At 35.2% G+C, this 23,622-nt stretch overlaps 2 protein-coding genes and 1 long non-coding RNA gene across 11 annotated transcripts in view; 2 read left to right on the top strand and 1 right to left on the bottom strand.

Moving 5' to 3' along the window:
• The window catches only part of adam22 (ADAM metallopeptidase domain 22), a 137,418-nt gene that overhangs the window by 39,335 nt on the left and 74,461 nt on the right, over positions 1-23,622 (bottom strand). For 6 of the 8 annotated variants that reach the window (XR_012392494.1, XR_012392493.1, XM_021467004.3 and 3 more), the window contains exons 7-14: positions 16,180-16,249; positions 15,328-15,398; positions 14,159-14,233; positions 11,935-12,006; positions 10,050-10,216; positions 9,380-9,464; positions 7,606-7,690; positions 7,445-7,496 (exon numbers count right to left, since the gene is read on the bottom strand). Coding sequence is in view for 6 of the 8 variants with exons in the window: in XM_021467004.3 (XP_021322679.1) it covers positions 7,445-7,496; positions 7,606-7,690; positions 9,380-9,464; positions 10,050-10,216; positions 11,935-12,006; positions 14,159-14,233; positions 15,328-15,398; positions 16,180-16,249 (677 nt within the window). In the remaining 2 variants the exon portion in view is untranslated. Of the gene's footprint in view, positions 1-7,444; positions 7,497-7,605; positions 7,691-9,379; positions 9,465-10,049; positions 10,217-11,934; positions 12,007-14,158; positions 14,234-15,327; positions 15,399-16,179; positions 16,250-16,574; positions 16,631-23,622 lie in introns of those variants that run through there. The other 2 variants (XM_073926611.1, XM_073926612.1) reach the window with 1 other exon arrangement.
• LOC141378308 (uncharacterized) lies at positions 1,016-9,464 on the top strand. The gene is made up of 3 exons (XR_012392495.1): positions 1,016-1,593; positions 4,017-4,139; positions 8,237-9,464. It is a non-coding gene; the product is annotated as an uncharacterized lncRNA (long non-coding RNA).
• cldn12 (claudin 12) lies at positions 16,683-22,469 on the top strand. Of its 2 annotated transcripts, none has more exons than XM_073925391.1 (3): positions 16,683-16,789; positions 17,733-18,031; positions 19,388-22,469. In XM_073925391.1, exons 2-3 carry the CDS (start codon positions 17,755-17,757, stop codon positions 20,134-20,136), a joined length of 1,026 nt encoding a protein of 341 aa, XP_073781492.1. In that variant the 5' UTR covers positions 16,683-16,789; positions 17,733-17,754; the 3' UTR covers positions 20,137-22,469. The 2 variants fall into 2 exon arrangements, with proteins under 2 accessions (XP_073781492.1, NP_571848.1); NM_131773.2 differs by having other exon boundaries at positions 16,684-16,846.

Raw genomic sequence — 23,622 nt, 5'->3', positions numbered from 1 at the left:
TATATATATATATATATATATATATATATATATATATATATATATATATATATATATATATATATATATATATATATATATATTTTTTTTTTTTTTTTAATATATCATTTATATTATACAGTTTTAATTTGATATGTAATAAAATGTAAAAAAAAATTTGTATAAAATGCTGATAATAGAAAATAATAGAAGGCACAACAAATGTATTAATATATATATAAAATACATTTGTACATATATAATACATATATTTATAATAAATAAAGGTTTAAATGAGCATTTCATAAAAATATTTTTAAGAAAAGATATTTTTTCAGGTGGGTCTACAAAAATTGATCAGAGAAAGAAGTGGGCTCAAAGTAAAAAAGGTTGAAAACTCCTGCGATAAAAAAATCCTGAATTAGTATCAGTTTTACAGCCTACTCAGAGAGAAAGACCACATCTATGCCCTGCCGTACCACACTGAGTTGTTCTTACAGGGAAAAAGTAACTATTTCACATTTTGTCAGTTTTGTGGCTAATTCTAACCAGTTCAGTCGTACGAAAATGTACGATATAAAAAAAGAGGCGTGGCACCCACACCCCTAAACCCAACTATCATTGGTGGACAAGCAAATCGTACTAAATTGTATGAATGAGATTGTATGAATCCATATGAATAAGCAAATAAATAAAAAAAGTTACAAATTTCTGTGAGATAGTCTGTTGTCCTCACGCTCTAGCTTTGTTGTATGTTGATCATATTGAAAACAAAAAAAACAATCTAAAGTTGTTGTTTTTAAGTTATATATACCATGATTTTACTGGTCTGGACCGCTTGGCTATTGATTTTTCTCCATGTGGCTCCTGAGCTAAAATGAGTTTGACACCCCTGCACTACACCCTCCCGTCCAATGCAAATCACAGTTCTTCCACTTGTAAACTCAGAGGTGTGGCAGTGCGCACAAATTGCCCAGTATCAGCGTGTATCAGCCAGGTCGTAGCCCTCAATATCCCGAGGAGATCATTCCCAAGCAGTAAGCACAATTCCAATCTGTGACAATCTGCAACAACACAGTTTCAGGAAGCCTTAACCGCAGGCTGAGAATCAATAAGTGCATATCTCTCACATTATGCCACGTACGAGTGGTTACTCTTCGTTTACCAGACGCTGAGTGTGTTCCTGGAATATCAGGGCACCTTTTCTTACCTGCTTGAGCATGGGTAATTAATTTTAAAGTGTTTGCAGACATTTTCACAGGATTGTTAACAGCAGGAAGACAAACTTAAAGGGAAACAGAGAACACAAAACATCCTGCCATTTTAACACTGGAGTTAGTGGATCAGAACGGACATGCAGGCTGCACGGAGAAAATAAAACTCTAAAAAACATCCATCAATGGAGAGACAGATCAACATGAGCGCGTCTGTCTGAAAGGCCATTGACACTGGTGTTAATAACATGAGAGTGTGCTGTAGCTTTCAGGGAAATGATGGATTTATCAAACAAAACCCAACGACACATATGCATCTTTCTCATACTCAGAAGTTTGGACTTTTTGTCCGAATAGTCCCACATTCTCCTGATAGTGAGAAAGCACAGCTTGTGGTATGGTGAGTACAACACTTTTTCTCCCAGTTTGTGAATTTCAAGGGTCAAAGGTGAAGTTGTGGAGATGTTTGCATTCATTAAAATAGATAATAACTAATAAATGTGCTCAGAAACATTGCTTTTGAAGAGAAGAAGTCTTATTTGAGAAGCTAAGCACACAGCAAGACGGTGGGTGAACATACACTGGGAGTGCTGGTGTGAATTTCAGCTAACGTCCTGTCAGTAAGCCATTATACATCGTCAGATGACAAACTTTAGCTTTTTTTCCAGATAATTCTGAAAGTACGATAAAAGCGTTTCGAGTTTGGAGGTTTGTGTGTGTCTCACGCAGGCTTTATGACATTTGGCATTAGCATGAAATCATGATCGTTCTGTTCGTTTGAGTGTGAATGACTGCAGACAGTTTGAAACTGTTTAATGGGCTCATATCACAGACAATACACATTTCTTTCATCTTTTAATATAAATGAGACATTGTAAACATTTCGGTAAGTCCCACACTTTACAAACATAATTCTTTTGAGCTATGCAAACAGCTGCAGTAGTTAGTGCTGTTTAGCGATTGATTGTGACCAGTGTTGGGGGTAACGCATTTCAAGTAACGCGAGCTACATAATAATATTACTTTTTTAAGTAACGAGTAAAGAAACCCATTACTTTTAAATATTAAGTAATATTATTTGAGTTACTTTTTTGAAAATGTAATGTGAGATACTTTTTAGTTTAATTAATTAGCTTTAAAAATACATTTAAATGTAGTCGTAATGAATCATGCAGTCAATGAGGGAATGTGTTTATTATTTTGAACACATCGAAGAAAAAGAAAAGGGCATTGTCTCAATGGAAAATTGTTTTTAATTAAGACAATTTGTACAAAAGTAGTAAAGACATTTCTTTAAACTTTCATTAATCTATATATACAGCATGTGGAGCTCTGGGGTCAGGACATTCTCAGATAACATTATCCTAAAGTAATGGGTTTTTAAAGGTATATAAGGTTATAGAGTGTGTTGTTGATTGCAGAGCTCCTGTAATTAATAAAAGAAGTAAAAGATAGTTCTGAAATAGATCAAGCCTTAGTAAAGGTAATAAAAAGTAACACAAGAGTAACTCAAAAGTAATGTAACGCATTACTTACTATAAAAAGTAACTCAACTATTCAACGCATTACTTTCAAAAGTAACTTTCCCCAACACTGATTGTGACTAATCCTATACAAGATTACAGTTTATTTACATAATACATGTGCAATTCTGTATATTTATATGCATATAAATGTATGATAAAGTGTATAATAAAATACATATATTTACATATAGATTGATATTCATTCATTCATTTTATTTTCGGCTTAGTCCCTTTATTAATCAGCGGTCACCACAGTGGAATGAACCGCCAACTTATCCAGCATATGTTTTACGCAGTGGATGCCCTTCCAGCCACAACCGAGTACTGGGAAACACCCATACACTCTTGCATTCACACCCACACATACAGTACACATACAGTTAGTTTATTCAAATCACCTATAGTGCATGTCTTTGGAGCACCCAGAGGAAACGCATGTGAACACAGGGAGAACATGCAAACTCCACACAGAAATGCCAACTGACTGAGCTGATGCTCAAACCAGCGACCTTCTTGTTGTGAAGCGACAGCACTACCCACTGCGCCACTGTGACGCCTTTATAGATTGATATTTATATTTAATTTTATGTTATATTTAAATATTTTATTATAAATGTAAAAAAACAACATTTCAATATTTGAAAGGTGGCAACACTAAAGCTCCAAATATACATAATTTTATTAATAAAAGTCTATCACATAGCCTGTAAAGCTTTAAACACTTAAACTCTGATGAGTTAAATATATATATATATATATATATATATATATATATATATATATATATATATATATATATATATATATATATATATATATATATATATATATATATATAAACATACTTTTTTGTAAGTCTGAATTTATCATTAAACAGCACTACAGCTTGTTGTGAAATCTTTATTATTATATTTTTATTATTATTATTATTATTATTATTATTATTATTATGGTTAACTAATGGTGTTAATGTAAATATAGGTATTGAACCTGATTGTATCCTCAAAAACTTCCTAGATCTTTGCAGCAGATATTAGAGTCTTCTCAGATTAATAACTTAGCTAATATTATCAATGACAATACGATGCTAAAAATACATGATATGACCCCATTAAACATAGAGGAGCCAAAAATCCCCTCTTAACAAAACATGTCCCACTATGAGCTGTTGACCGAATTGAAAACCCGTACAAAAGTTAAAGAGAGCACATAGGAAACTGCAGAGTGTTCCAACACAATGCACTTCCCCCCAAATCTCTCTCTTGTCCGAGTAAAATTGAGGCCATAATGCTTTTAGATGGAGTGAGGAGCTGAAGTAACTCAGCAGCTGGCTATTCAGAAGGACACAAGCGAGTAGCATGACACAGCCAAGCGTCTGCTCACCTGCTGTCCCATTCGGGATCAAGGGGAAACGCAAAAGGTATTAAAACACACGGATAAAGACAAACCAACACACACAGACGCACACTTTGACATGAACAAACACCTATATTGCATCACAAGAATCTGATCATTTCCCACACGACCACTGTGAACATTTCTGACTGCTTTAGGAATAAATGATAATTATTATGCTAGTACTGTTAATAGGATTATTTAGATCAACACTGTTTGTGAATATTTAGATACCGGATGAATCTGAATCATGAACAGTGAAATGTCAATGTCCACATGTGAAATGTCAACAGTGGAGAGTCAAACAGAGAAAATTGGACTTAAAGGATCGATAACACTTTCTCGTGACATTTTGAGAATATCATGTTTCGATTTTGCACAGGAGTTCATAGTTTAATCTCACAAAAATCATTGATTTAGCCCCAATCAAAAAGGGGGAAAACTGGCATAAAGAAAACCGTAACATTTATATAATATTTTTTCTGTTATAACCATTTTACAGTAATGGAAATAAATATTTAAGGCAGCATAATCTACAAATTAAAACTAAAGTCACTACATCATACACTACAATAAGTAGTATATATGTATATATACATATGTGTGTGTGTGTGTGTGTGTGTATATATATATATATATATATATATATATATATATATATATATATATATATATACACACACACACACACACACAGTTGAACACAACAGTATTAGCCTTCCTCTGAAATATTGCTGATATATTTATACAATAGTTCTCTTAGGTTCTCGAATCTGATTGGCTGATTATAGCCGTGTGATATTCTGCAATAACAGCACTCATGCAGCCTCTTCATGCTTGTGTATTACTCCTCCCACATAGAGAGACAGCAGATCAATAGACTCACTACAGTTTGACAAATACTGCAACTGTTGGACAACATAGTGTATTTTTGAGGCCTTTTTAAGCAAGAATGTAGTTGTTTAGATTGCGACTATGCAGTTTTGTTATAAGGATAGTGCCTATTTTATAAGTATTTATGATTTCGTAGATCGCCAGCCACTAGGCTGTTAAGCCGAGCAGAGAAAAGATGGTTGCGCCACAAGATGGCGAAAGAGACCGCATAATAAGCCCTCAAAGGAGAAAAACTCAGCATTTTCTTTTCGTGTTGTTTTAAATTACAGCTAATCAAATCATTATAAAACAGGTAAGTGGCATTCTAAGTCAATCTCTCTTTTTTGTATGTTGTAGTGCTGTATTTATACCATATAATCTGCTAGTGTTTGCTTTGGTTTGGCTTTTTCTGGGTAAATTATTGTTGTTTTTAATTTCCCGATTGCAACATTTTTAAATTGTCATCATAAGCTTTAAGAATTTAATTGACTACAGAACAAATCACTGCTGTCCAATGACTTTCCCAATTAGCCAAACTTAGTTAAGCCTTTAAATGCACTGTAAGCTGGAAACTAGTTACTTGCAAATAACTGGTAAAATATTATGTGCAGTCATCATGGCAAAAGACTAAATAAACTAGTTATTAAAAGTATTATGTGTAAAAATGTGTTGAATTGGATCAGGGTAGGGCCAAGTAGGACTCAGTGCTCACTCTGATACCCCGGGCTATGCAACGGTTGGGGAAATTCCAAATCGAAAATTTAGCAAGTGTTCAAGGTGCTTCATAGGCTTCACCTATCTAGGAGCAAGCTGGCAAAAACGTATCCAGGGTCAGATTCATCTGATCCAGCAGCCATCAGATGTGAGGGATATGTTCTGCGGATGCCCTTTATTTTTTATTTATTTATTTATTTATTTATGTTTTAATGTTTCCCAAATGATGTTTAACAGGGCAAGGATTTTTTTACAGTATGTCTGATAATGTTTTTTTATTCTGGAGAAAGTCTTATTTGTTTTATTTCGGCTAGAATAAAAGCAGTTTTTCATTATTTTAAAACATTTTAATGTCAATATTATTAGCCCCTTTAAGCTATATTTTTTCAATGGTCTACAGAACAAACCATCGTTATACAATAACTTGCCTTATTACTCTAACCTGCCTAGTTAAACTAATTAACCTAGTTAAGCCTTTAAATGTCACTTTAAGCTGTATAGAAAAATATCTAGTCAAATATTATTTACTGTCATCATGGCAAAGATAAAAATAAATCAGTTATTAGAAATGATTTATTAAAACTATTATTTTCAGAAATGTGTTGAAAAATCTCTCTGTTAAACAGAAATAGGGGATAAAAATAAACAGGGGGCTAATTCTGATTTCAACTGTATATGTAACAAAGATATGGATTTTTGGTGCACGTTTTGGCGCAGTAGCAGCAGAAATGCACCTATTAGCTTCATTATCTTTATTTATGGCCAAATGCTTGATTCTTCTCAAGTGAAAAAACCAAACCCACAATCCCACAAACACTAGATATTAAATGTGGTATCACGTTTTAAACGCAAACACCTTACATACACCATCAGAGGCTCTACAAAAAGTTTTTTGAGGTTTGTCAGCCTTTTTTATCTTTTTTTAGGTTACTGTATCCTAAGTTAAAGTTTATCCTCAATTTCCCAATTCTTTCTTTCTTTCTTTCTTTCTATCTTTCTATCTTTCTTTCTTTCTTTCTTTCTTTCTTTCTTTCTTATCTGCCCTGTTTTTGAGTATGTTTGTTGCTATGTATGTACTGTGTTAATATGTTGTTCAATATGTGTGCTGTGGGAAAATGTAATACTATTGTAAAATCAATAAAAATACTGAAATAATAGAAATGTGTTGAAAATGTTAAACAGCACTCGGGTAATGATTGGAAGAAAAAATTCAGAGGAGGACTAATAATTGAGTCTTTAACCGTATATAAATATATAATATTTCTATGTGAAATGTGAATCAAAATATGTTTTTTTGTGGACAGTTTTGTGAGATTCACCTTCACAGATTGCAATGCTGATTTCCCACCTTTGAACAGTCTGTGAGGCTCCAGTGAAAATAAAAACAGGATACTACATGAGTAAGCACTGACACAGATGAATTGAGGTGCCAAACTGTTGTGTACTGCCACCCAGTGGACTTGAATATATAAATTGATCTCAGCAACCCACTAGCTGCTAGTTAACCACGTCTAATGTAACAGAAAGTGTTATGGATCAGGGAAGGGCACACATTTCAATCACTGTTACTTTGACTAGATTTGACTTAATGTTACTTAAGCATCATACCACAGGAGCACAGACTCGGCACAAAGCATGACAGGCGGTTTGAGTAAGACTAATACGTATTTCAAGACTAATACTTATCTATGAGTGTGTTTGCGTGTTAGGAGATCTGGGAAATCTGCTTTATTAGAAACTTACCCAACATCATCCATTATGCAACCAGACCATTTATCTTCACACTTGCACTCCCCTGTGTGGGAAAGACAGATTACAGTGACAAAATGTGAGAGTCTGTATGCATGAGCCAAAGTACACATGTTAAAAGGATTACAGTCATAATAACAAACAAGAGCACTCACCATTTAAAATGCGTTTCTTATCAGAAAAGATGCCAATGTTTTGTCCCAGTGACTGAGCGAGAGTTATGGCCATTTCCTTTCCATACTAATAATTAAAACAAACAGATCAAAGCTTAGAGACTGACAAAAAGAATCATTTCATTCAGTTAAAAGCAGTGATGTAACGGATCACAAATCTCACGGTTTGGATCACATTATGGTTTTTTAGTCACGGATCGGACCATTTTTCGGATCAGTCAAAAAGGGGCGGAAACAAATGTCATTTGCTTTCCATCTATTACATAAACAGCACTTTAAGAAACTTTTGGTTTTAACAAACAGAACTTACAACCTGTACTTTTATCAAAAATAAAATGAAGTAGTAATCAGCTAAATAAAAATAAATGGTAAAATATTCAATACCTATTGGTAAAATAATGTAATTTGCTGCCTAAAACTTTCATTTTTAAACATCAAGTTAAATTCATATGATGGTAATTTTAATCTTTAACATAAACATCAGTGGTTTTATCTAAACTATAAACTTTTACCCCAGTACTTCCGTGTTGTTTGACTGTTTGTAACTTCTTAATCAACTCAAAAGACTAAAGACTGCGTTCTTTAGCAATCTTGTGTCCTTGTGTTCTTGTAGAACCCCATCCTCAACCATCAAAGTTCAGTTCCAAAACTCAAGACTGCAAGAACGGAGGATGGTGAAAGTTCCTGGATGTGTTCTTGGTATCAAGGACGCATCGATGAAGACTTGAGCACTGAACTCCCTCTATAAGTCCCAGAAGTTATTGCGACTGAATAAAGGAGGTGGGAAGCGCAGCATTTTAAATAGCTTTATTATTAAAGTTCAGAGATACAACCTATTTATCTCAGGAGTAACCTAAAGTGAGACTGTGAATATGAACATTACCATGAAAATCTTTATGAAGGCATAAACACTTGAAGAATTCTGAAATTCATGTTAAAATATGTTTTATTTGTATTGTGCAAGTATATTCGTAAGGTCTTTGTGCACTTATATATATATTGAAAATGGGAAAAAACAACAAATTGTTGTATGACTGCTGTAATGTTTAAACAATTTTCTTGTTAACAATGCTTGAAGATCATGTGACCATCAGGAAAAATGCAGCATTTAATTTCTCACAGGATGCGTTGTCTGTTCTCGCGGTCACCTGAGTTTGATCTTCCTAGGTGACCGGGAAGACTGGTCTTCACAAGACCGCAAGTCTGTTCTCTGCGTTCTTGAAGTTGAGAAACAGCCTGAATCTCTTTCTAGATTTTTGAGTTTTTCAAACACAGACTTGAATGCAGCAATTCGAATGATTAATAAACATATGCAAATCACCATCATCTATAATTTATGTTGTGTGGGTGTTGAGATCCTGATCTTTTAATGATTATTTGTGCAGCTTTCACTGAGTGCTTTAATGCAAACTAAACAAGTAGTGACAGAAAACATCTTTAATAACCTAAGAAACCCAGCACATCCCGAATAAACTACCATAACTTCTTCCGTCATCATTATATTCTAGAGGAAAGCCTAAATGCTTTATAAATACATATCCATACTTTAACTGTCCTTTATACATGTGATTTGAATGATGCGAGAGGCGATGTCTCTGTGATCGTTACAAATTTAGGATTAATCTTCAAGTAAAAAAAAAATTATTAATCCGTGAGTCACGTGTGTTCCACATCGTGGGTTGTAATCCATACGAATCATGGATCAACCCGTGATCTGTTACATCCCTTGTTAAAACTGTTTTCTACAATCACAAACCTCATTGACTCCGCCTCCTTTAGTGAGAGAACAGACTCCACCCATATATGAGGCTCCGCCCCAGTTGCTATGGAAACGGTTGCCCCTGGAAGCAGAGAGAAAGTTCATCAGAAACACCTTTTCAAACTATCATAAAGCTGCTGCACATTTGTGTGCTATATTTTAGAGTTGTTACGATACTGGAATTCGATACCAATCGGTACTTAAATTTTAAAAACGTCCGTTTCCCTTGAACATTTAAGCGCTACTGAGCACGTTCTTAAACAGTGCTGATTTGCCATTGTGTTTACAGGCTCAACAGAAATGACTGTAATTGGCCGTGAAGGTCATCAGTTCACCGAACTCACCGCTGTTTACTGCTTGTAACAACAGATATAGCGACACTTAAAGCCACGATTCATCATCAGATCATTCGTATGTCAGCTTATAGACAAACCAGCTGATCGAAGTGACTTTGAAAAGCTTCAGCGTTGCTGTATCTGCGTGTACACTCAGTAAACAGAGGTGAGTTCAATCAACTAATGACCTTCACGGCCAATTACAGTCATTTCTGTTGAGCCTGTAAACACAACGCTCAAATGTTATCGGCAAATGGACGTTTTTAAAAATTTCAGTAACGATTAATAACAATTTCTAGTATCGTGACGACCCTACTTTGTTTGTAACTTACGAGAAAAGATGAACGGAGTCACATTTTTCTTTAATAAAGTCTCTCCTGTACTTCATAAACTCCCGTAAGGTCACCATGGGGTCGTCGTTGATGTTAAACCTGTTGTCCGCTGCCCACGTTTCCATGGCAACCAAGACAATCCTAGTGTTGAGTTGCTCCTTGAAATACTAAAGATACAAACAGAAAGTGTTTATTAACAACAGGCGGATTTCTTCCATGCAGTCCTAACCCCCAAAGAACACATGTGACGCCTGCAGAATGATGAATGTGTTTTTGTTGTTCATTCTGGAGCTCATTTTGACACATCGTACAAGAGGCTGAAGAAGCCAAATGCCAAATGTCTTTCACAGAGACAGAACGATGGAGGGAGGTTTATGTGGCTGTCATGGGCGGGCAGACAGACTGACAAACAAGCCGATAAAACAGCTCATGACATGATGGCAGACGGCAGAGAGTCTATTTGTCTTGAGAAACGGATGAGAAACAGACTTCTGCATTTATAATACTATCAATGCATGTAAAACAATAGACTACCTGACAAAAGTTTTGTTGTCTATCAAAGTTTTAGAATCAACAAATAATAATTTCACTTCTAGTTGATCATTTGGTATCAGAAGTGGCTTATATGAAAGGCAAAGGCTTCTAGATTATGCTCATTTTACCAAAATAAAATATGATCATTCCTTGATTTTAAACTATTTAATTAGGACAGAGCAGTGGCGCAGTAGGTAGTGCTGTCGCCTCACAGCAAGAAGGTCGCTGGCTCGCTGGTTTGAACCTCGGCTCAGTTGGCATTTCTGTGTGGAGTTTGCTTGTTTTTCCTATGTTCGTGTGGGGTTTCCTCCGAGTGCTCCGGATTCCCCCACAAACCAAAGACATGCGGTACAGGTGAATTGGGTAGGCTAAAATGTCCATAGTGTATGAGTGTGTGTGTGTGTGTGTGTGTGTGTAAATGTTTCTCAGAGATGGGTTGCGGCTGGAAGGGCATCCACTATGTAAAAATGTGCTGAATAAGTTGGCAGTTCATTTCCGCTGTGGTGACCCCGATTAATAAAGGGACTAAGCCGACAAGAAAATGAATGAATAAATAATTAGGACAGTAATATCTGAATTTGCTTAGACATAAGTCTTGTCACTGAACAGAAAAAATATACAACATAGAATATAAAGTCATGTTGCAGAGGAAAAAGAATCAATATTGTGTATGACTCCCATCAGCTTGGAGGACTGCATCCATACATCTCTGCAATGACTCAAATAACTTATTAATAAAGTCATCTGGCAAAGACAGTGTTCATGCAGGACTCCCAGAGTTCATCAAGATACTTTGGATTCATCTTCAACGCCTCCTTCTTCAGCTTACCCCAGACATGCTCAATAATGTTCATTTCTGGTGACTGGGTTGGCCAATCCTGGAGCACCTTGACCTTGCTTTCAGGAACTTTGATGTGGAGGCTGAAGTATGAGAAGGAGCGCTGTCCTGCAGAAGAATTTGCCCTCTCCTGTGATTTGTTATGTAATGGACAGCACAAATGTCTTGATGCCTCAAGCTGTTGATGTTGCCATCCACTCTGCAGTTCTCCCGCATGCCCTCATACTGAATGTAAACCCAAAACTATGGTTTTTCCTTTACCAAACATGACTGACTTTTTTGAGAATCTTGGGTCTATGCAGGTTCCAATAGGTCTTCTGCAGTATTTGTGATGATTAAAATCCAGTTCAACAGATGATTCACTGGAAAAATCTATCTTCTACCTCTTTTCCAAATGATCAACTAGAAGTGAAGTTATTATTTGTTGATTCTAAAACTTTGATAGACAACAATACTTTTGTCAGGTAGTGTACATTTTGAATTATAGTATATGATAATGTGTGAGCTACTTACCAGATCAGCCATATTTACAACAGATTTGGCGTAGTTGTTTGTTTGTCCAACGGAAAGCCGATGTTTCTTGTACTGGAGAAAATGCATAATAATGTGAACAAATTGCAGGCATAAAGACAAAAATCTTATATAAAAAATTCACCCAAAAGTGAAAATGTATTCATTATTTACTCACACTCGAGTGGTTTCAAACTTTTACGAGTTTTTGTTAAATACAAAAGAAGATATTTTGAAGAGTGTTAGAAATCTGTAGACATTGATTTATAAAGTAGGAAAAACAAGTACTATGGAAATCAATAGTTACAGGCTTTCAGCATTTTTCACAAAATCTCCTTTTGTCGAAAGACTGTAAAATACACAAGACATGTCACTCATATAGTTTTGAATGGGGAAAAGTGTAATGCTCTGGCGAAGGAAGCCCCGCCTACTAGTATAGGAGCCAATCATCGATCACTATAGACCACAGGTGTCAAACTCAGTTCCAAAAGGGCCGCAGCTCTGCACAGTTTAGTTCCAACCCTAATTAAACACACCTGATCAAACTAATTGAGTCCTTCAGGCTTGTTTGAAACCTACAGGTAAGTGTGTTGGAGCAGGGTTGGAACTAAACTGTGCAGGGCTTCGGCCCTCCAGGAATTGAGTATGACACCCCTGCTATAGACTAACGTTTCTCCGGGGGAGAAGCTTGGACCAGATGTGTGCTTTTACGTTTTTGTGGTCAACAAACATACTGGAATCTCAGTGAATACTTGCTTCACAGACATAATAAATATATATCACAATAAAGCTTAAAATTAAATGAACTAGTCATCATTAAATACAAAAATTTTTTTTTTTGCTTTTGTAATCTGTATGAAACAAACGCAAGGTACAGTCTATACTGTCAAACGCACATCACATTACAGCAACAACTACTCAAATGCCCACAAACTTGTAAACATAGAGTCGCTGTCATTTCTGGAGGAGATTCGCCATCAAGACCAGGTTGTGGAATACATTTGAAGACCAGCACGATCAGACGAAGTATTACTCAGAGGATAATGTCCAACACAGCCATAAATAAGGTTGGTGTCGTGATCTCATTCCTTTCAAGTGTGCAAGCGCATTAGCTAGGGCAACCTGAAAAAATGCTGATTTTGTTTGATTCTAACGTTTGAAAATTAAACTTATGTCAGTGTTTCTTCTAGGATTTTTTCCAGCTGTGGCGGCAGGCCCTTTACACCAATCTACTGACTACCAATGGTGTTATTTCAATGACAAATGTTGTGAGCGCAGTATGACAAGTCGAGATCGCATTTATGTAATACAAGCATGTGAATCTCATTGCTTGCGTGCTGATTTACTCTGTTCGTGCACGCCCCCTTAAATATACCCAGCTCAAGTGCAGATTTTCTTATGCGCTCTGAAATAAACACTGCTGAAATGCGATTTAGTGCATTTACGTAACAAGTATGTCTTTAACATTTATTAGATTTGCTAGGAATATTAATGAATGTCTCCAATAGACCTACAGAGTGGCATTAATGCGTCCTGAAGTAAAGTGAAACAGCCATAAACTCCAGCAAGATAACTGTCATTGTATGCAGAGCCATAGACCTTTATCTATAGAGTATAATTATGGAAACTGTGTTCATCTTAACTGAAAGATACGTCGTGTTTGCTGGCCTCACACACCCCTGTCAGTCAGTCAGTCAGTCAGTCAGCATGTCACCTCAAAGGGTTAAACAAATAACGCACAGCACAACTACGACTACTACAAGAAAGTTTGCTCTGTTATAATTCACTTACCTTTTAATACGTTTTGGTGCGATTTTAACGTTTTAACGTTAATGTTTTGAATGATAAGCTGTAATGTAGCTATGGCGAGATGAGTTTTGGTGTGGCTCCCCGCCATGGAAGAACGAATGTAGCGCAAACCATGTTACGTTGTTTAATATTATTGGTGATTCCAAATATGTAATAATAAGCTTGACAAACAGTTTTAGAGAATTTTATGTTTTCCCATTCAGATAGATTGCCCGAGCATACTGTCCGAGAGGCTTTTCAAGGATGGCTGTCGAGTGAAATGACTTGCCTTAAAGGCACTTTGTTTTGTGTTCAACAGAAGAAAGAAACTCATAAAGGTCTGTGACATCTGAAGGGTGAGTAAATGATGATCATTTTCAGTTTTAGGTGAACTGTCCCTTTAACACTTAGGTCAATAATGGACTGTCACTCATCTTACCATCAAATGATCATTTATGACCATCAGCTCTACATACTTGGTCTCATCTTCAACACTCCGTGGATTTCGTGATATCTGTGTGAGGAATTTAACAGTGCATCATTTTCCTGTCATTTAAAGGCTCAGATGAGTTCTGATATAATAAGGAATGGCATTCAAAAGGGATTTAATGATTCTGGATCTAACTCCAATTATGGAATCCTTTTCCATGAATGATTTTTCATGCAGTTTTGAAGAAGATACGAAGAATAGGCAAACTGTGTTAAGTAATAATTAGCTCATTCAATAATAGTAATATTAAGTTTTAATTAACAATAAGGTATGGTCTGAACTGGAAAATAAAAAAGAGATTCAACACACTCTGTCTGACATACATTAAGCTTTTAAAATCCTCATACAGTCAAATGGCTTTAAAAACCTGGAAATTATTCATTATAATCCAGACTCAACATTGTGTATGCTCTCGATGTGACTATAGCGAATGATCACATTGAGATATTGATGCTGAAACGATATACTGTGTAGCCCTAGTAAAAATATTAGAATTATTTTTAATTATAAAAAAAATCTGAATTTCAAGATACTGACTTAGGAATGTGACATAACAAGTCACTATTACCATTATTATTATTATTATTATTAATATTATTATTATTATTGAATTGTTATTATATATATATTTTTTAATCTCATGATTTAAATGTGCTTGACAACAGTTAAGTTTAAATTAGTGCTGATACATTTACCACACATTTTATTTTAATTTGATTATAGCATTCTGTCAAACATCATTAAAAGACTGCAGATGCTTCAGAGAGACAGAACTGAATATCACCTAATTGTATTCTTATATTATCTGGAACAGCGATCATTCTAATTTAGAACCAAACCTAGTGATGAATATGTTTCATATCATGCTGCGGCATGCATAACATGCTTACTGCAGAGGAAAAAGCTGATCTATACATTAGTGCCATAAAGTGTCCACAGCACTGCTCTAAATATTTCATGAGAAGAGGGGAGATGGAGAGGAAAAGAAAGACACAGAAGAAACAGAGATCTGGAGTAGCACTTACAGCAGCACTGCAATCCCGTCTCATAGTCAAAACTTAACAGATACATGTGCATACCATGAGCTATGATTGTTTTAAGACTGTATACACACACACCTGTCTCTTTTTTCTCCGGTGGGCGGCACTGAACAATGGAGGGTTTTCAAAAAGTGACTCTGCCAGATGAACTGTAAAAAAAAACTAAAATATTAGTAAGGAGAACTGAATATAGTGTGTGTGCGCAAAATAAAACCGACTCATTCTGCACTATTATTTACCACTCATGGGGCCTGAATTGTAGTGTATACTTGCAGGGCTGGACTTACCATAATTTAAGCATACCTATAATTAAAATACATATTTTAAAATAGTTTTATTTATTAATTTATAATTTAGTAACTGTCGTTCAGTGTTTAGCATTGTAAACTGTAAAAAAAAAATGAAGGGTTCCATCCAATTCATTCATGTTGTCCCAATACAAATTGATTAAGTTAATAATTTTAAGTGGATCAAACATAAAACAATTATATTGTCTCAAAAGAATCTCAAGAATTGTGCCTTTTAGCTCATTTTAAATATGTAGTTTGAACATGCAGCAAAAACTATTTTTGTGTACACAGTAAAATGTGATTAGTTGACTTTACTTAAAGAAAATTAATACACACTGCCTTACAATGATTAAGTAAATTAAATGTGTGCATAGTTATAAAATTAAGTTAAGGGAACTTAATAGTTCTAAGTTGCAACAGAAATACTATACATTTTTAAGTAAAATCAACTTGTCACCTATAGAGCAATGGGTTTACTCACTTTGTAAAGTAACTGCTTTTTACTGTGCAGCGAATACTCATAATAGCATTAAATAAAAGTTTTTTTTTTCTCCTTGTTGCAAGTAGATTGTCTGTGCATACTGTAAATCGGGCCCTTCGTAAACATGCAGTATATATAATGATTTAAACCTGAACATACCTGGAGAAATGAAATCTTCTGAAGTGTCCAAACTATGAGACTGATAAACCATGTGCACATGGACCTCCTCCTACAGAGAAAGAATGAGAGAGAATTACATGATTATGTGTCAGATACTCCTACATAAAACTTGGTGAGACACATTGTTCAAACTATATAATAAACATGACATTTAATAAAAAAACGTGTTTAAATGCTCACAATGCAATAATTATAGATATTTTTCGTGTTCTATATTATATAAAAAAACTGTATCAAAGACAGTTGTTTCTATGTGTTTCTAATATTAACCACTCTCAGAAGCATTCACAAGTGTGACAGCTAGCTTGTAGTGAAGAAAGTAAGCTGGACAATTTGTGAAAACAAATGAAATAGAAGATAAACCTGTTGACTACCGTTTGTTAAAGGTGCCAAGACCCAATTTGATTTACACTACACAAAACATTCCGCCTTTCAGGTTTGTTTACGTTACGTTTTTATGCGACAAACATACGTGATCGCGCAAGTGACGTACTGCCGCGCCTGCGGTCAGTGTGTTGTGCGCGCTCCCGAAGAAGAAGAGTGTTCATACAACACGGTGGAACCCAACGACAGAAAACCACCGATTTAAGTGAGAAAATGACTGCTACATCACCTAAACATTCATTAAACGCTCGACATTAATCAGGTATGTACAGCGTGTGATATATCGGTCTTTAGTTATTTCGTGTCTGATATATTAGTCTCCCTTCGAATGAAACTAAAGCGCAACAGGTTGTTTCAATGTTAGCCGTTAGCCGAGATTAGCTTGTTAGCGCTTCAGCCCTCTCTTGAATAACGTTAAATATAATCAAACCACCTCTGGACTCGAAACAAACCGTAAACTAAACCACTTATAACCAGCAGTTCATGATGTACAGAAACGTTAAATTAAATATGAGTAATGTCTCTGATAAAGACAACAAGGTAACTCTTGACAGAGATGCGATTGTTTGGCATCTGTTGTGAAGGCTATTCAGAGATACTGTACACGCATGCACCCCACTACATATGTCTATTGTACACAAACACAATGGCATTTATTTTACATTACATAGATGCGCTCTACACTCGATATTTAAGCAATGCAATGACTTTATTATCCTTGTAATTAGTTGGACATTACTGCAGTATTTCCAGTAACTTACACCTTTCATATTTCTATGCATTAATATGCAATCTTTCAGTTTTTATCCAAACTTTAAAGACACACTGTATAATTAAATTTCAAGTACTATATAACTAACAATAAATGAATCATTTGACGATTGCATTGTCATTAAATATTTACCTGTAGTTATAGCTATAATTAATCTCTATATGTATACAACCAACTGTCAAACCTACCCAAATAACCTGCCCCTAATCTTTACTGTAACGTATACTATCCAAATGACAACAAATGCATTTTGCAATACAACATAAATACTATGTATAACAGTTAAGTAGTTAAAGGCATCTTAGATATTTGACAATACAAGCAGCTTTGTTTCTTTTTAACCTTGCCTAAAATTGTCCTTTCTTTTCCCCTTAAGGTATCATTTGCTGACTTCAGCCATGTCTTGTCGTGACATTCACGCCACCAATGCGTTCGCCTTTGTTATTGCGATGCTGTCGGTCGGTGGTTTGACCGTTGCTACACTCATTCCTCAGTGGAGAACCATGCGCCTGCTTACCTTCAACCGTAATGCCAAAAATGTGACTGTATACGATGGCCTGTGGACCAAGTGTGTACGGCGGGATGGCTCTTCAGGCTGCTATTACTTTGACTCAGACTGGTACGCAAAAGTAGACCAGTTGGACCTCAGATTGCTGCAATTCTGTTTACCTACTGGTAGGTGCTCATGATGTGTTTATATGGATTGTCCAAACTAATACCATTTAAAATGTAAAAATAATTTAGCTGCTTTTAGAACATTTTATTGGAATGGTTTATTTGTATTTTTATAAGCAATATGAAAATAATGATTTAATTACAGCTAAAAAAAAGTCATTTTCAAAATAATAAAATACAAACATACCCATCTGATTTACTTATATTTATAGACTATTATTGTTAATGCTGTAAGTTTTGTACATTTCTCTATCATAATATTTTCAAGTTAAGTTTAACTTTTTTAATATTTCTTATTTTTTAATTAACTTCTGAATTTGTGCATTTCTGACAATATTTTGTTTTTCAAATTAAATATTCATATTTACATAGCGCTCATTTAGTTATTTAACATTCACACACACTTATCCATTTAATTTTATTCATGAATTCAACTCATTTTTTACATTTTCTTTGAATGGTTTGATTGTATTTTTATGAGAAATCTGGAAATATTTATTTAATTACAGCTTAAACTTTTTCAGTTACAAGATAATAAACTTTATAATACAAATAGACTTCTCTGATTTACTTAATAGATTATTGGTATTGTTAATACTGACTTCTTTTGTAATACATCCAACGCTCAACATATACTGTATGAGCACACCCCCCACAATTCTCTCAATTTAATTAATATTTTCTATAGGATGCTTTCCAATATTATATTTGTGCATATACATTAGAATAGTCAGTACTGAAGCCAAATCTGGAGCCAATCTAACAAAATAACTTACAACAATGGTTAAAAAATTAGTTGCCCAAATTTATGTTAGGAAAAAATATTAAATACAATTTTCAAGAATCAAGAGAAACAAAAAACATACAATTTTGTTGAAATGTAGTAGTTTGTAATTTCTTTTGCAATATTTTGCATAAATTAAAATGCATTATCTTTTCATTTCTAAAGATGTTCTGTCTAAAATACTATTTCAATAAATATATCTGTTTAATAAATCAGTTTCAGTTTAATAAATCAGTTTTGTTCAAATGCATCAATATATATTACCCATATTCACTGAGAAATGGATAAAATATTCACTTTCAAAATTAGGTGTACTCATTTGCACTGTACAATAATAATTCTATAGCAATTATCTATCATATTTTCAAGTATAAATATTATTTATATTTTTTATTTCTAGTCTTTTTTACTTTTGAATCTTTTTTTTTTATCTTATGATTTTGGCAAATTCTCCCACATTACTTATCGTACATTAAATTCCATTTATTTAGCAGAATCCTGAGTTTGCTTTGTAATTTGCAGTGCTTTAAGTTGAATCTTTAATGCTGACGTCAACAACTTCCCCTGCACAGGTCTGCTGTTTTCCAGCTTGGCTCTTCTGCTCTGTCTTACTGGCATGTGTAAAACTGCTTGCTGCTCCAAAACCCCTGACGACATCAAGAACTCTCGCTGCTTGGTCAACAGCTCAGGCTGCCATCTAGTAGCTGGGATGCTTCTGTTTCTAGGTGGAGCGATCGCCATGCCACCCTCCGTCTGGTTCCTCTTCCACACCCGTCACCTAAATGAGCGCTACGATCATTTATTTGCTGTTGAGTTTGGGGTGTATGTGGCCATCGGCAGTGCTGGTGGTTTAATCCTGGCTGCTCTGCTGATGTTCATGTGGTATTGTATGTGTAAAAAACTGCCTTCGCCTTTCTGGCTGCCTCTTCCTGAAGTGCCCACAATGACCCAAAGCCTCTCTGCGCAGCCTCTCATGACCAACGGTTTGCCTACTCCCGTGACGTACGCGCCCCAGAGCTTCCCTCCAGCCGTTCTGGACGCCCCTGCTTTTGTCCCAATGCAGGGTTACCCTCAACCTGCATCCACACAGCCTATGCCCCCCCACGTCTACATGCCACAAATGTCTGTGCCAGATGGTTATGGCTCAGAAGTTGGAGCCTCGCAGGTTTATAGTTATGCCCCCTCACAAAGCTACGCTCCTTCTCAGGGATATGCTCCATCACAAAGCTACGCGCCATCACAGAGGTACGCCGGACACCGATATTCGACACGCTCCCGAACGTCAGGGATTGAGATTGACATTCCTGTCCTCACAGATTGAGATTGGCTGTCTAAGGATATTTCAAATTAAAAAGGTCATATTTAGAAATTAGACAACAACTCTGATGGTAAATTTAAAGTCATGTAAATGGTTAAATAGAAAGAACAGCCTTCATTTGGTTAATGTCGCCTCTAATTCTTAGGACTAAAATGGCCAGAACTATCAGAAAAGTGATTTGAGCAGATAGAAAGGTGACATTCTCATATAACCTCGTATTACAACTAAAGTCTGCAGTAAAGCAACTCTGAACACATCAAACCTTGAAGCAGATGAGCTACTGCAGAAGAAGAGCAAACTGGTGACACTCCTGTCTGCTAAGAAAACTGAGGTTCCCATTGACATGAGCTCAACAAAACTATGACAGAAAATTGTAGGAAGGTTGGCTATTCTGATACATCTTAGGCCCATTTCAGTTCTACCTCTTAAACCCTTCCACTTACTCTTACGCCTCCAAGCAAAAGAGAATCAGTAAGCGAAAGTGCCGTTTTTATTGAATCAAAAAGGTCATAATTAGAAATTAGAGAACAACTCCGATGGTAAATTTGAAGACATGTAAATGGTTAAATTGAAAGATTAGCCTTTATTCAGTTGATGTCGCCGGTGCCTCTTAATTATTAGTACTGAAAATGGCCAAAAAAGGAAAAATCGATCAAAAAAATTATTTGAGCAGATAAAAAGGTGACATTTTCTCAAATAACCTCTTATTACGATTAAAGTCTGCAGGAGAGCAACTCTGAACACAGCAAACCTTGAAGTAGATGAGCTACAGCAGCAGCAGAAGAAGAGCACTCTGGTGACACTCCTGTCTGCTAGGAAAACTGATGCTCCAATTGACATGAATTCAACAAAACTCGATATCAGATCAGGCAACCATTTTACAATCTTCTGTTAACACTTAGGCCCAATCCAGCCTTCCACTCACTGATTATTTTTTGCTTGGAGGCGCAGTAAGGCGAAATGCCCTCCAAATACAAAGGTCATAATTAGAAATTAGAGAACAACTATGATGGTAAATTTGAAGTCATGTAAATTGTAAAATTGAAAAATAAGCCTTTATTCAGTTGATGTCACCAATGCCTCTTAATTCTTGGCACTGAAAATGGCCAAAAAAAGGGAAAAAAACAACCCGAAAAGCGATTTGAGCAGATAGAAAGGTGATGTTGTCTCAAATAACCTCTTACTACAACTAAAGTCTTCAGGGGAGCAACTCTGAACACATCAAACCTTGAAGCAGATGAGCTACAGCAGCAGAAGAAGAGCGCACTAGTGACATTCTGGTCTGCTAAGAAATCTGATCATAATTAGAAATTAGAGTACAACTCTCATGGTGAATTTGAAGTTATGTAAATGGTTAAAGATACGCCTTTATTCAGTGGATGTCGCAGATGCCTCTTAATTCTTAGCACTAAAATGGCCAAAAAGGGAAAAAAGGTCATGAAAGCAGTAACACTAGCTGAAGTTGTGCATCTCGCTTTATAATAGTTTCATTTATAAAACACAAGCAAAACAAACTTGTTAATAATTTCACTGAGTATGTCAAGGTGACTTCACTTAATTCATACTCATGTTTCGTGTTGTTACTCTGCTTTTAAATGTCAGTAGAAACACTGAATATAAAGTTGATTTTAAGCACTGTTTTAACCTTTAAGCAAATATTTCTGCTAATATCTAAATGTGACTATTACAGTAAATATTAGAAAGAGATGTAACACTGACTGCTGAAACTGTATTATTCTCAGTGCCATGAAGTTGGACGTTTTCTTTTTTAAGCTTAGTGAATATGTTGGTTTATTGCTCTAATATCTGTACATCATGTTTTCATGGGGTTTTATGCAGATGTCACAATGTTAAACGAACACCTAGTAGAGGTTTTTTATATATACATGGAAGAATCATCTCTGCCTGATGCCTTTGTGCAGCTTAACTCTTGTTTCCAGAACTGTACTTCCACTTATTAATTTAATCCTTTATAATGAGCCTTACATCAACAAGCCATTAACTGAACACTGCGTTGCATTCCATTGTTTTCTTATAAATGTAAATGTTATCTTATTGTTGTTGTTGTGTTTTAAAGGTGTCACCAGCGTATTCATCATTGTGCAACTCAGCATTTGAATAATGAATGCTCCATTAATGTGTTTGTTTACTGTTAGTTTCTTAGCTGAATTGAGGAAAACACGCTAATGTCTTAAACTTGATCTTCGCCTATTGAATGTTGCACATATCTATTTCAGTTTGCCTGTTTCTGCAAAGCTCTGCAGCACAATGTTAATTTTAATCACTGTGTAGTTTACTAATGTCTTTGTTTTTTTATTAAAGTGCAGTTTATTGAATGAGATGTTCTGCTGTGATTTGTTGAGATGCATGGAACTGTCACTTGGTGTTTTGTTTCCTCAAGGTAAAAATTTGTAGAGTTCTCAATTTTTGTAATGACTGGCTTTCATAATATCAGGACACTTTATTAGGTACAATAATTCAACTGCTTGTTAACACAAATGTATTCAGTCAGTCATGGGCACGCAGACGTTCAAGATTATCTTCTGAAGTTTAAATCATCATAATGTGGAAGAAAGGTGATGTAAGTGACTATGAAAAAGGTATGTTTATTGGTGCCAGTCAGGCTCTGAGTATTTCAGAAACTGCTGATCAACTGGGATTTTCCTGCACAACCATTTCAAGGTTTCCTTCATTTTCCTTCGGTTAGTCCCTTATTTATCAGGTGTCACCACAGTGGAATGAACCCCCAACTATTCCAGCATATGTTTTACACAGAGGATTTCCTTCCAGCCACAACATCTCTAGGGTTTGCAGAGAAAATAAAAATACATCCACTAAGCAGTTTTGTGTGTAGAAATGAAATTTACTTAAAAAATAACAAGACTGTCAGCTGCCTATAAAAAAAACTGAAATGCATTTATGTTATCAACATTTCACTGTAAAATGATGTGATTAAAAAAATCATGAAGTTTTTGATACTAATGTAGTAGGTTTATCAGGTTTAAATGAAGTTTTAAGACTGTTTAATTGATCCATGTTGAAATGACTTGTAAATTTAAGGCAGGAACACTTTTTTCAGTATTGTAAAAAAAAACGTAGTTGACAACTTAAAATTTGAAAGCAACAAACTTCAGTTCATTTTTAAGTTGACTCAACTTTCAACCCAATTCACTTGACTCGATTTAAGTTGAGTATACTCAAAAATGTCCTGGGTTTGTTGATTAAGCATTTGCTGACAGACAGTTTGGGCTACTTATCAGAATTATGGGAATTATCGGCTTGCCAATATTTAATTGGATGAATTTGTTTTTGTTTTATTCCCAGAATATAAAAATACATAAACACATTTAGATCATTTACTTTAATCATTACTATTGGAATGTCAAGAGACCTTTAACCAGCACAAAAACAAAAAGGTCTGAAGAAAATCACCTACTGCAGCTTTAAAAACACATCCAAGTAAAAACCTTGATCACGGTTCAAAATTCA

This window comes from Danio rerio, chromosome 16, assembly GCF_049306965.1.
Source record: "Danio rerio strain Tuebingen ecotype United States chromosome 16, GRCz12tu, whole genome shotgun sequence".
NCBI lineage: Eukaryota > Metazoa > Chordata > Actinopteri > Cypriniformes > Danionidae > Danio > Danio rerio.
The sequence above is the reverse complement of the archived record's forward strand: the minus strand, read 5'-3'. Positions and strand labels throughout refer to the sequence as shown.